The sequence below is a fragment of the Nestor notabilis genome, unplaced genomic scaffold (genome assembly GCF_000696875.1).
Source record: "Nestor notabilis isolate BGI_N333 unplaced genomic scaffold, ASM69687v1 scaffold7151, whole genome shotgun sequence".
NCBI lineage: Eukaryota > Metazoa > Chordata > Aves > Psittaciformes > Psittacidae > Nestor > Nestor notabilis.
Genome location: NW_009913273.1, coordinates 30574 through 44860, shown reverse-complemented (window position 1 = coordinate 44860; position 14287 = coordinate 30574). Strand labels below are relative to the sequence as shown.

Below are 14287 nucleotides of genomic sequence, written 5' to 3'. Positions count from 1 at the left end.
ATTAAAATGTAAGAAAAAATACTTTTCATACTTCAGCATGTAGACAGGATTTGGGGTTTTGTGCTCTTTTTATCCTGGAACAGCTACTGTGCAGAGTAATTGAAAAAAACAAAAGCCAAAACTCCTGTATAAATATACTCAAGTGACTGGCTTACAGGAGGATAAAGTGCACAGATTGTCTCAGGGTCTGCAAATACTCTCATTTATGCAAAAGCAAAGAATTTGGGATTTAAAGCTCCAACTAGGGAAAAGCAGCACGATAAAAAGTAAAGAACATGGCTAAGTACAATACTTATTTGTCTTTTACTGTACAGGCTAGTAGAGAAAATAAAAAATACAGTCAAATAAAAGATTACAGGCCAAGCTTTGTTTTTGTATTTACACATATGTATAAAGTATAAACAGCATCTTGAAACTTACGAAAATGAAATTCTTGCACTATTGTGCACTAAAACACATTAAAATAACTTAATTCTGCTTTAAATAAAGCAAAAATGAAAACCAAAGAAAGAAAATGCCCAAGGTATTGAAAAACTCATTTTGCAATGCTACTTCCCATTGTAAACCCCCCTACCACTCGCTACCACCTTTTCCACATTACTTAAAATACTAGTGAGGCCATCTTCCCCTCCCCAGGAACACTACATCATCTTAATAGCTGCTTGAAAGGGATGAACTAATTTACAGACCTTGGCTAACTTAATCTATTTTTGATCCACAATAAATTAAAATAACTTAAGAATCCTTTACAGCTGTTTTTGTGGAAAAAATGTCTTAGTGCACAAAATCAGAGAGAAGTTTTCCTGCAGCTTCCATGAATTTACTAGTTTTAAAGCAAAATAAGTTTGTTGAATTTTATGTGGACTTCAAATGAATATTTTAAATATAGTGCTTAGAAAGCTAGGATTTCCCATGCCTCTCCGCAGCTTCATAAAAACAGTCCTCATTAACTACAGATGTTAAACTCTGGACGCTAAATTCTCTCTCTAAAATAGAGTTCAGATCCAGATTTGCAGCATCAGAGTGACTGTCAAGGGACTGGTGGCGTTCTTGCATTGCCATTAAAGTTCCTCTGTTGCGCTTTGTGCTGTTTACTTTTCTCTTCACTGGGCAGAAATGGCCGCGCACAAGCTTTGGATGCTCATGCATGTCTCCTGTCTCAAAGCCATCTCCTTCCTCATTTTCAGCAGCTTGATCCCGTTCAGAGTCAGTACTTGGCTCCTCTGAAATCTTCAGCCGTTGGAACTGTATTTCAATGTCTTTCGTAGGGCTGCCCTTCTTTAGGTTTCGATAGTCATCATCATCATCATCATCACTGAGAATATCAGATTCTTTGACAAGAGCATTAGAAAAGTCAGACGCACAGCTCTGGACATGTTTATCGAGAGATGAATTTTTGGGCTCCTGTATGCTTTCAGTGGTGTGGCAGCTGCTGCTCTGAGTACTGCTGCTCAGGCTGCACTCATCGGAGTCCTGGAAAGTGCCCTTCCCTAGATCACCATTCCACTCACTACTAGATGAATTCTTCAGTACCTTCAAGGACCTTGTGGAAGCTGTGCAGAAGAAAAAGGCAGGTTTATTTTTGCAGCAAAACATCAGCTGGTTACATTGTTTGTCTCAATCACCCACTTACTTATAATTACAGTGTACACAGTCTCATTTGATAATAATCCCAGCTCAGATGTGGCAGCATTCTGATAGCAACAGTGCGATCCCATAGAGTTTTCATTCTACCTACCCCAGGGCCCTATTGTGTAATATATACAAAATCCTCACAAAATTGTAGTAATGATTTACACGTTTCTGCAGGAAAGCAAGATTGATTCAGGTACCCGAAGCACTGGAGGGCCAGACTGTAGGTGGAAGTTGAGCTGTCCTGGTTCCTGTGATGTTAAAGGGATTTTATAGACAACTGATCAGATGGCAAACTTGAAATACTAGTAGCTACTCATTTAACTAAAATATTTAAAGCCTGTACTTAATTAGGGTATCTGTTGGGATGCCAATTTAGTGCATTGAAAGAAGCAACACTCCTGCCTTTTGCCAGTTGTTTTAGCTCTGAATGTTATTAGGGCTGAGTTACAAAACGGAACCCAGAGGAAAGAACACTAATACTGCACGCCAAAGTCTGTTTCTTCCCAGCAAAATGAATTGGGGCCTTATTAAGTTTTCCCTTAAGAGAGCTAATGGCACAGCACAGTGCGGGGGGGGGGCGGGTGGCAAGCCTCCTTGTCTCCTCTAGCCTTTGCCATGCTCTGAGTGGTGGAGAAATTCTACCATCTCCCCAGCCTGAAAAAGAAACAGGATTTGTGGCTCTGGCACGTGACACACTACACTCATAATAATGACAGACTTTCTGCCGGTGCTGGATAACAGACTCCATTTTTTTGAGAACACGTTTCTTACCCAGTTTGGCTGTTGCAGGTACACGGTTCTTGAGTGGAACAAGGCGATCTTTACTTGTTTTCTCCAGCGGTAGCTCACATTTTATGTGGCGTCTGAAATTCTCCCGCAAAATAGAACGGATCACCTTCACAATGTTAGTCTTGTTCTCACAGTCACTGCAAGTTTAAAGAAACACATAACTTAATTTTCGCCTCTGAAGGAAGACACTATAAGGATAACGTTTGCCTGCCTTCTTTCTGCTGACATGCTTTAGTGCAGTGGGCTTTTTTCAGTAGCTTGCTTTAGTAGTGGTTTTGCAGCTAACATCTTTATGTCTTCTTAGGCATTTCACACACTTCATGTTTTGAGATCTTAGTTACTTCCCCTTAGACAAATAGCCTGAAAGGTAACTTTATACCAACGGATCACCCCTCAAATGGCCTTTGTCAGAAAGTAATTTCTGCTAAGCAACTGAGAATCTTGATAAAATCAGTTACTTTGCCCATATCATACTGGAACTTATGATCATACATCTGTGCAGATATCTGATGTTGGATCACTGTGCCAAATTCCCGCCCATTTCAAATTGTTACACTTTATGCAGTTAAACACTGGCGTAGTGCCTGGATTCAAAGAGAGATTAGAAATGCTGATGCATGGCAGAAGAATATATATTTTTATTTTCTTTTAATTCCATTAATGTGATTTATTGAATACAACCTTCATGTAAAACATACCTGCTGCACAACTGAAAAATTGTTTCTGGCCTGCCTTCTAGTTCTGACTTTGTGTGAATCAGTTCCCAGATACAGCTGTTCTCTGTTCCTGCACATGGGAGAAAACATTGTTTTTGTATATACTTCACAAAACCTTTGGCATTATAAGGACCAATGCACAGCTCCTTCACTCCTGAAAGTGGTGTTAACATAGCCACGGGTGGATCCACAGAAGATCCACAGAAGAAGTCTCCCGTTGCAGCAGCCTAGCGCTCCCTTTGAAAGGTGCTTTCTTTCTTTCCCCATTCTTACTGCTTCTCTCTGCTTTCCAGCCTTAAAGGCCTGCTCCCAGGTGTGCAAAGCATTTATTTCCTCTAAATACCTAGTGTCACTTTTTACAGAAGATACAGAAGTGGATAGGATCATAAAGATCAACTCAAGGAGAGAATAAAAGCACAGCCCTCTACTACCACAAATTACAGTTGACTTTCCCACATTTGGAAAAACACAAGGGTCAGCCCACAGACAGTGTAAGGGCGTCACTAGGACATCCACCATGGTATATCACCTTCTGTTCATAGTATCTTTTCATTGGGGATTTCCATTCTGTCACTCCCTCACATCATGTTGCATCTTCCTGAACTTGTGGAAGAAGCCAGCATACAAAATGAAGAAAGTCTGTTAATGTATCAAGCTCCCCTGAGTGCAGAGACAACAGCAGATGGTATTTTCTCTACACCTACCTGTTTCCAGAGGCTCCAGAAAGACATACTGAATAAGCAGTATTACAAAATCCCAGAAAAGCATTCAGTCCTAAAGTATGCAGAGCAAGGGGATTACCTGCTGTGTTCCCCAGTCGAACTTGAAGAGCAGATAAAGGAATCAGCCAACGAAATTTAAATGGATCCAAGTCACCATAATTATGTACAGCACGAACATTAGTAGGCTGCAGAAAGAAAAACAACTGAGGATATTTCCAAGAAGTAAAAAACTGTTTGGGTTTTTTTTAATTACTCTTGAAGACCTGCCTCTGAAGAGAAACTAAATTCATTAGACTTTTTCCTTTGGTACCCTAATATGTGCTTGCAAATGTAGTTGAAATGGTGATAGACACAACATTTGGAATTTGTAATTGCTTCAACTTTTAAAAGCACTTGTTTTTAATGGATAAAAATAATACTTTGCATATAAGTACTACTAAGGAACAAGCCTCCCATGAAGGAACCCGCAGACTGTTGATTAGCAGAATACATTAATCATGTAGCTGCTGCTGCTACTTTTAGAGCCCCTCCGTCTGTTAAGCATGGTGCAATACTTCACCACTGGTAATCAGAATACGCAACTTGCTACTTGACTTCAGCATTCCAGTTTTGTAAATGGGGACAGAGGAGGTTATGTTTATAATGCTCCTTTTTCCTTCCCTTCCAGGGTGACCAAGGGTCTATAAACGAAGGTTTTTAACATACACCCTATGTTAAGGAGGCCATCATAAATGCCATCTGGAAGAATTAATGATTCCTACATGGCAATGTTTCATATTCCACCTGACAAAACTAAAATGAGGCTCATGCACAGAAGATGCTGCTGCTTACTAAGTAACAAAAAATATTTGTGGCTATACAGATACTGAGGCACTTGTTCTAGCTGTGATAGATAGAATTCCTGCCTAGTGAGGGACGGTGATGTCACCACGGTCACTCGCCCTTCAACGCCAGCATGGTCCATCTCACACTGCAGTAGGATCCTGCACTTAAACACCCACCACCTCCACTGATACCTAACTTACCATTTTCTTTTTCAGTTTGTAATTCTCCTTGTACACCAGTATTACAGCCCTCTTAAAAACTGAAAAAGAAATCAAAAAAGGAAAACTTAATTACAGGTGTAATATTCAATGCAAATATTGTCTCAGAGAAGCTGTTTATTATAGTCATGGGAATGTGAAGGATGAGATAAGCAAATGGATTTAAAAGCGCCTGCCCCGCATTAAGATGACAACTGGATTTTTCATCCTACACTTGTTCATGCAGTGGCAGTATTATTTCCTCAGATTTTGTTCTGAACAGTTAGGATTAAGCCATTCTGCACATTTATTCTGAAATTAGCAGCAACCTGTCTCCTTAAGTCTTCACATCAATACAGCAGATGTAGGTTAGATGAAAAGGTTCAGATTTCCTTTTTGTAATCAGAAGGGCCTATATAGCAAGAGGGTGCTGTGAAAAAGGACACTAAGTCTGTTCTTCCTGCAGTTCAGCATGTTTAGTTGGAAACTCAAACATCTCAATTCCTCCTTTTCCATCTGCAGGAATTCTCTGGCTTCCACAACATCTGACTGGAGTGGCTCGCTAATGTTATCTAGTCTTTCCAGCTTCCAGGAAGGCAGGCACACGTTCTCTCTCAGCTGTCAGGAGGAACAGAAACATGGGGGCATTGAAGCTGCAGGGAACTAGGGGATGGCTCTGCAGAGCAGTACCAGAGTCCAGACTGGACTTTAGGGCAGTATAGCTCTGCTCGTGCATCCATGATTCCTTCCAGTGGAAGAGGAGAGAGGGATGATGATAGGCAGTTGTCATCCCTACATGAAGCCAGGATGCAACCATAGCAAGCACAGCATTAACCCTAGAGCTTGTCAGTTTCCTTCAGTTCCATATTAGATACATTTTCTAAGCTGCCTATGTAAGGTTTTAAGTGAGAATAAAATTCTGTTTCCCAAGTGGCAGGTGATCAGTATAAGCTAAACATCAGTCCAGAGTCCTTTCATTCATACATATCCTTCTGGGAAGTGTCTGGCATATACAGATCATGAAGAAGCTCATCCAAGGAATCTGGCAGGTAGTTACTGCTTGTTCTGTTAGTAGCATCCCATCTCCAACCCATCAGAAGAAGTGCATTACAGCCCTGAGAAAGACAAACTTGTGTCTTGTCATTGTTTTGTCATTGTTTATCCAATGACATTTTGGACAAGTGCCTAAGATGTTTCACTGGAAGACTTAATTACTTAGGTAATTATTAAATGATTAATAGTATATATACTATTAAATAAAACTCTTGTTTGTATGCTCTCATTTCCACATCCGTTTTTCAGGGTAAAGTATCTGAATGAGGATTTTGATGCAGTAATTGTAAAGCAGAAGTTACACAAGAGTAGAATAAACCACGATTTTCCTACCAGCCTCCTTCCTAAATTTGGTTTAGCACACTGTTCTAAGGACAATAATGCCTCTTGAAAAATCACTGCTTTCCACACTTTACATATAGGCAGGAGAGCAGCTGAAGTTGGCTCACAGAGCAAACAGCAACAACAAATGGAAACTTTTATCATATTAGGAAATACAACTATGTATTTTTTCAGATGTAAGTCTGCCCTGGATATCACATGGCTACAGGGAAAGGAACTGGTGGCTTTCACGTTGTTAGAAGATTTAAGGTGGTAATCTTTAGATTTGAAAGAGCAGAGAGTTATTAAGGAAGACATTTACCAAACACTGTAAGTTCAAGATCTTTTCTTGCTTTGCCCAGCGACGGGAAAGGATTCAGCCAGGAAACTGTGGAGTGCATCAGAAGTTCTCCCATTGAAAGCTCTGTCACCTGTATTAAATTAAAACAGTAGATAATATAACTAAATAGTATAAATATATACACCAGTTCTGTGATCCACATATGTGAGTGCAACATTAATGAGTACACATCAGTAACTTTAAGGATCTATGTTTTCTCTACGTATGTACAGAGAGAAAGGCAGAGAGATTTGTACTACAGCAGGATAAGCATGAGTAATCCCCTTTTCAAAATAGGTAACAGCTATAAAAAGTAATAGCCCCTAAGCTATGGTACCTGGATAGAAGTTCTTACTATTAATAACTTAGAAGAATATTAAGTAGATCAGATGATCTGTCACTTACATATAGCCAGTTGTGAACTGGCTGATTTATTAGCTGTAAGTATCTTTAATTTCTATAGAGTAATTAGTATTAATGACACTGCCAATGGCAGAATTAATGGAGGTCTCTGAGGCTACTTTCTTCTGTGGGACAACATGACACTGTGAAGAACCTCCCAGGCTGTCAAGTTTTGTTTCTCCATAAATGAGATATCAATGGGAGCGATTTGGCTTCTACTAGGAGGAAATAAAACAACTGAGCCAGCATCTCTCATATCTGATCTCCACCTTCATGGATTTCATCTGCTTATAATTGTTTGATGTAAATGGCTGAGACTTTGCTGCCCCAGTTCTGGGAGATGCGTACACACAGTCTGTTTAACTAATAGTTTTTGCTCCAACAAATACCCATGGATGCCTCAGCACTAGAAGTGTAGAGAATGAGAATAACAGACCTCAATGTGAAATCCCTTGAATTGCCATTTTCATTTATACGGGTGAAAAAAATATCTTAAGAACTCTATAGCATAAAACCTGAATGCCTTGAGGCATGGATAATCTCTGCAACATTTGAGAAGATTTTTCCTACTGAGAACTATGTCTACTCCTGCTTGCAATTCTTGTCAGTCCAGAAGGCGTCTCTCCGGCAGCTGTCTGAAAATTTTACTGTAACCTACTGACAAAAAGAAACTTGACAGGCAGATAGGAAATAGAAGTCAAAATATTAAAGGAGAATGGAGGAAGCCCAGCACAAATAAGTTTGCAAAATCACTTCAGGAAGACAAAAAGACCCAATGGCAAGCGGCATGAATAAAAAGTGCTATTCCTTCTCTTACCTCCTTCTCTGTTCCACTTTGATCTGCAACCAGTTGGTCAAATACGGTGCCGTAATCTTCATATATCTTCTGCATCTCGTTGATGTGACTTGCTACTTTTTCCATTGCCTTCAGTGCTTCTACAAGGTTTAAAAATTTCATAGACAGCTATGTAATTCAATCGTATTTTTTAAACGTGACATTTTTTTATTGAATTCCACTTGTGGCAGGCAAAACGACCCAGTGTCCCCAAGGTTTAGTAGACAGTGTTTTCTCATAGCAACAGTGGAAGGAATGCTTCCTGATCAGAGTAAGTGAAAAAGCTCATCTGGCCTCATAAGTGCCTGAAAATATTTCAATAAGCATTCCAGTGATAAGCCTCAGATGTATGAACATTTATAGTAACATGACAGTAACCACACTTAAGTTTTGCATCTTGTACATACAGGGCCATGTGGCTCACCACAGAATGGACAAAGAAATACAGAGCTAGATTGTACAAGTTCCTCACAGACTGTACGTATAAAATAAATGCTGGTTTTGTTTAATTTTTGTTTTCAAAGCAAGAATGATGCTAGATTTCATTAGACTTCTGTGTTAATTTAGAAAGGAGTTAGACAGGATTTCTTTAGTCCTGCCAGCTCTTAACTGACCTGCAAGTAAGTCACCCCCAGCTCGGTTGTAAGGCCAAGGGAACAGTATTAGAAACTCCCTTTAAAGTCAGTAACAGCCTTCTGACTTTTTGCTGACAATGTATTTTGCCTGAATCTATTTTGTTAAAATGGTAGTCAATCCATAAAATAGATCTCTAGACTTTCATCTACCAGGTGCTGACAGACCTGAACTGGAATTTGCCAGGGTCAAGTCCCAAGCATCTAAGCCTAGACAAGCAATCAATCCTAATATATGTTAGACATATAGGACATATCCCATGTCATCCTACATGGGAAGACTGCAGAGCTTTCACACAGATCTCTATGCAAGCAAGAGTCACAGCCAAACCTCAAACAACTAAAATTTCCTTCTGAGGCACTCTTCGAGTTCAAGACCTAAGTAATCACCACAAGATGGAGCTTTGCCCAGTGTTTCCCAAGTGGGAAAAAGAAAGCAACACTGACCTGACATGCTCCTGCGCACAAAGTGAGGAAAAAGACCCCAGTCCTATTTGCCATGGCAAATCCTGACCATATCTACTTCTCAAAGGGACTTGCACATACCAAGTAGGACTTCTTGCTAAAGCATGTGAAAGGTACTTCTTTTTTTCTTTTTTTTGACAAGTCTGTGCTATCTACCAGAATGGCTAACTGTATCTTCAGAAAGGGCTGGAAAGAAAACTTTAATATTCATTCCTGTAGAGAAAGGAGGAAGTTACCTGTCAAATGATAGTGCTCCTCACTCTCATTGTCTGTTAGAGACACCAGCTCTTTTAAAAGCAGAGGATATTTCAGCACTCTCTGAACAGGCTTTATAAGATACGACTCCAGTGTAGAAGAGTGTTGCTTTGTGGGATTTCGAGCATCTAGAAAGGCCTTAAAGGCACTATCTGTTTTGGCTGGATGTAAAGAAAAGAGTTGGTTAGTTGCACATAGAAGTCAGAATCACAGAACACCAGGTTGGATGGGACCTCAAGGATCATCTGGTCCAACCTTTCTTGGCAAAAGAGCAGTAGAAGCTACAAACATTTGAAAGCACAGAATCACAACTTGTAACCAGCACCAAAAGCCTTGTCATTTTTAATAGATGGTTTACAAAGTAGTTTACACTATTCATTTCATTATCATTTCCTGCACTAAATAATGTACATAAGGGCTAAGACAGCAATTATATCAAGGTAATATTATTCTTCAACGTAATTTTTCCACCACACTGCAGTGGATGGCAGAGGAAGTAGTTCCTAACTTATTCTACCGTTTGTTGCTGCTTTTTGAAGCATGAGCTTGATCTGGAGGCAGGACGAACTTGTGGAAGATGCTTCTGTAGCTATTCAAGCTAGTGCCTGGATGTTACAAAGAGCATCTTACCCCTTTAGTTCTGCAGAACTGCAGATCTTAGCTATTTCAATTGAAAGACAACTATTAGTTCTTACTTTGCACCAATATTGTCTACAAGTCAATGAGATTTCTTACAGTCATTCTCAGTTTAAATTCATGCAAATTAATTATAAAAGTGAAGAAAATATATTACCTCTCTCAAGAACTTTCTGAACTTTGATGTGGTTTGCACAGAAGCCACTGTACAGTTTAAAGTGGTCAGCATAATACAGAAAGGAGCCTCCGAGGGAGAAGAGCAATTTCTGAAATCAACACAATCAAAATATTAATTCATTACTAGAATCCTAAATAAATATTCAGGCACACAGCACACAGGCTCAGAGGTGTGATTATCTGTTCTTTCTACATATAGCCTGTATTTTGTATATGTACATATTTACATGGTAACACTACTGGTAGTAACTCCAGTTACCCAAGTTACAGATGTTTCTGTATTTCTCTGAGTGTAGAGTTCAGCCTATTTAGTCAAAGCCTGCAATTTTCTCCTTTCTGCACAAACAGGTAACACCACTGCAGATACTTCGTGTTACTGTATCGTTCAGGTAGCACAGGAACAAAAATCAACAGACACATAACAGGATATGTTGTGCTGGCAAAACCCATGAGCAATAGGAAGCAAGGCATAAAAGTGCCAAAGCCAGAGAAGACAGTGTGAAACAAACACAGAGGACTGCTTTCCAACTGTTTTTCTTCTTCTTTGATGGGGTGGTAATCACAGGGCACCTCTGATGTCCTTGGATGAAGGGGAGGTTGGGAAGATGTGGGAGGGACTGAATCACAAGGGAAAGGTTTTTGGAAAACTGCTTCACAAAGCAAAGATAAGAAAGAGGAGTAATGAGGGAGGAGGTGGGGAGGAAGAGAGCATCCCTCTCCCTCTTTTAATCTATGTTCCACAAAAGGCAGCAAGTGTCCGAGAGACCTGCCAACAGTCTCACCCAGTCCCGAGCCACACATGAGGAACTCATGGAGCATTTAACAGTAAAAGCTCCCAGATGATAGTGGGTGAACTGGGCACAGTGGGGAGGAGCACCTGGCAAGGCAGAATTCAGCACAGCAACAATAACCTTTCTACAAAGGAGTTCTCCATCATAAGTATTGCTAGTTTATAGCATACTCAAAGTCTACTCTGCAACCTCTGCCATGCGAAAGAGGAAGATAAAACCATGACAAAATGCAGTTTCACAGCTGAATAGATGTCTGTAATCCTAAGTAAAGCTTCAAACATAAAAGCAACCATATGAAACTTAGAGTTCTTAAAGCCAGATTTCACAAACATTTGCAGGCATACTACAAAGTATTAAATGACAAAATATTTACCCGGAACTGGGATGGCGTTTCCAGTGTATTAAAATCTGAGGAAGAAGTTATTCCTTCTTCAAGGGTCTCCAAAAACACCTTCTGGAAATTCAGCATTTCTGGCAGACTGCCGAACAAGGACTCCATCTGTGAAAAACACCAGGCTATGAGGGGCAGCACTCAATGCACCTAACACTGGTCTTGAGAAAAACAGTCCCATAAGGAAGTGTGCACACACAGGTTGTAAAGGCCAATAACACCTTCATTAATGTTTTTCAAACTGATTTTATAAAAAAATCCTTACAAAAAAGCAAAGGTTTCTTAGCAGTTAAGTCAGACGAACAATTACCTTTTAAAAAAAAGTGACTCAAGCACCAGACAGAAAGGCACTGACTGATGTAGTCCTATTGTAATCTTTGTTGTTTGCTTTTTCTGTCATGGTCTCAGCAACAAAAAACCCAAGTGGCAAACTTTTAACCCATAAAAAAAAAAAAAATGAAGTGCATCTTTCAGTTGTTCCCTCACCTCATCCTGGGTAAGGAAGGTTTCATTCTGAAGAGGCTCCAAGTATAGCTCAAAGAGGCAGCTCAAATCCTGCAAAAGAGAGAACTTGTTCACTTTTATGTAACCATCTGAAATTGTTCTTTATGCAACAGCTGTGGGATAGGGGTAATTTTGGGGAGCAAACTAGAGATGTAATTCCTTTTCTGTAATAAACGATACCTGTGTGTCGTTAGACCTAAAGTGATTGCTAAATTGGACACAAACTGATTTCAGAGTAATGTTTTTATTTCATCCTTCAGGCTTTAGAGCTTGATTATAACAAATTATATTCAGAATAGCATGAGGAAAAATGTTACAGATGATAGCTTTCTGAAGAGTCCATGTATATGGACAGCACCAAATGTCTTAATCATGTATGTTAGATAAACCTTGTAGACAGCCACTCATTCAAACGTCAGCAGTAATATTTAGAAGGACACCTAACATTTTAAAATCCTATCAGTTATTAAAGTATTCAGTTATGTTTCCAGGGAGGATGTGATCAAGGGCTTTTTCAGTCACTTCTTCAGAGAATTGGTGCCACTTTTGAAAACTCATTATCCCACACCAAAGCATGACAGCAAGGCTGGGGCCCACCACAGGGCTCTCTGGCCCCGAGAAGAGAAACAGCAGAAATTCTTATGGAGACTGGGTAATGAGCATCTCCCTGAGAATGCCATAATGAGTATGTGCAACGAGCATGTGCCAGGATTTTGCCTGGTGCAACATTTCACATATGTCAGTGACCTCCATGGTCACATGGAGCATGCCCTTATTCAAGCAATTCCTCTATAAGAAACACCAGCTGGACATATGTGGGGGTTCATGTTCTGTAATGCTTCCTCGAGCTTTACAGCATATGGCTGCATTAGTGCATTGGTGGATGTACTAACAATAAAAGCCTGGAAGTGTTTTCTCTTTTTTCTATATACATTATTGCATTAAGTACTGTTATCTGTAAGCATGTGCTTTGACATCCAGTAAAGTAGATGATTCCTCCTTGCTGAAGGTCAGTGAATTCAAGTTTTGGTTTTAAGGTTTTGGCATCCAGTCACATGAATTTGGGGTTTATAGAAAGAAGAGACATACATCTAACAAATTGTGGACTTGTCAGGGGAAAAACAACATGTGTGATGCTACAACCAACTGGAGTTGTGTCTTTTAGTTGTGCTGATTAAAAAATAATTATGCATCATTTTCCACAATCTTTCTTCTTCTACAATCCACAATACTTTCTTCTATTTTGTAGGAGAATATTCTGTTCTTCTACCAGATTTATTTTCATCTTGAAAACTAGGGAAACATCCCCTAGAAAACCTCTATGTTAACATATTGCAGGTATCTACTCCCCACAAATTACCACTCTCCAATATCAATACAAATTGACTAGACCTAAAGGTACTAGATCAAATCCTACAGCCTCTATTACAGGAGCAAGGCTGTTGAAACCAACAGGATAAGCAGACTTTATAGATTGTGGCCCTTGTAGAGGGCTGGTTATATAAAGGGTAAGCATGAATATGTTAAGACCATCTGTAAATCATGGTCAGCCTCAAAACCAAGGCTGTAGGTAGCCAGATTTTATTTTTCACCTTGACATAAGATTTCTCAGTGTCCATAAGTTCTTGGATGACTTTCCTCAATCTGTCTGCATCAGAAAGGTGGCGAGCCAGTGGCCGTGGAGGTGGGTCCTGGTTGTCCTTCTGTCCTTCCATACTGCTTGCTTGGACTTCTTGGAAGTTTCGACACAATGCACTGATCTGTTCCGCACTCTGTTAAATGAAAGGAAAGGGACAAGTGCCAATGTTTTAAATACAAGCTGTACTACAATTATTTTTAAATTCCTCAAATTTTGCTCATGTTCCAAATTCAGAGGCCAGAGCATGCCATTGATTTTTGCCAAATATGTATCTTGATAGCTTTGAACAGCTTGAATTTATAGCAAATCCAGATCACAGCAGTAAAATGAAATGAAAATTTTCTAGTGATTTCCCAGCACAAATTATTTTCCATCTTCAGATAAAAGCTCACAGGATGCAAAAGATGAGAAAGCACTCAGGTATATCATACACTTTGATTCTTATGACACTAGTATCATACTGTTTTCCATCTCTCTTATTTTGCAACACTGACTTCATCAAAATAGAAAGAATTAGTAGATAAAGATCTTTTAAGCATCCACAATAACTGTTTTATTTGTCACCTGCTACCTATATTGTGTGATGTTTTTTTCAGACAATGAGACATGGAGCTGAGGTTTCAGATTCCAATGTCTTGGGTTGTCAAAAGATGTTTAGATGCTTACAAATACATGTAAAGATTTTTTGCTTTCAAGAATGGCAAATGGAAACCAAATCCTTTGAGATTCTTTTGAAGAATGATAAAGAGGGGGAAAAAACAATCCAAAGCAGGAAACTTTCAAGCAAGGTAGGAATTGGAAATGGAACAACAGTTAACCTGATAAGGAAAAGATGGAAGAGATTTTTCTGACATTATGAAATGGTTGTGTAGTTCACTCTTGCATGACCACCACTAATATCCAAGAGCTACTTTTGCAGGCAGTAATCTTTAATGCTTAATTTGAAAATTATTCCACCGTTC

At 39.4% G+C, this 14287-nt stretch overlaps 1 protein-coding gene across 1 annotated transcript in view; it reads right to left on the bottom strand.

Annotated features, from left to right (window-relative positions):
• Positions 1-185: 185 nt before the first annotated feature.
• The window catches only part of TIAM2 (T-cell lymphoma invasion and metastasis 2), a 31151-nt gene continuing 17049 nt past the window's right edge, over positions 186-14287 (bottom strand). The window contains exons 2-13 of the mRNA XM_010023122.1: positions 13279-13458; positions 11669-11737; positions 11165-11290; positions 9981-10089; positions 9169-9348; positions 7818-7936; positions 6581-6689; positions 4888-4946; positions 3942-4047; positions 3123-3210; positions 2407-2561; positions 186-1553 (exon numbers count right to left, since the gene is read on the bottom strand). Coding sequence (XP_010021424.1) covers positions 901-1553; positions 2407-2561; positions 3123-3210; positions 3942-4047; positions 4888-4946; positions 6581-6689; positions 7818-7936; positions 9169-9348; positions 9981-10089; positions 11165-11290; positions 11669-11737; positions 13279-13401 — 1896 coding nt within the window. The 5' untranslated portion in view covers positions 13402-13458 and the 3' untranslated portion in view covers positions 186-900. The remainder of the gene's footprint in view (positions 1554-2406; positions 2562-3122; positions 3211-3941; positions 4048-4887; positions 4947-6580; positions 6690-7817; positions 7937-9168; positions 9349-9980; positions 10090-11164; positions 11291-11668; positions 11738-13278; positions 13459-14287) is intronic.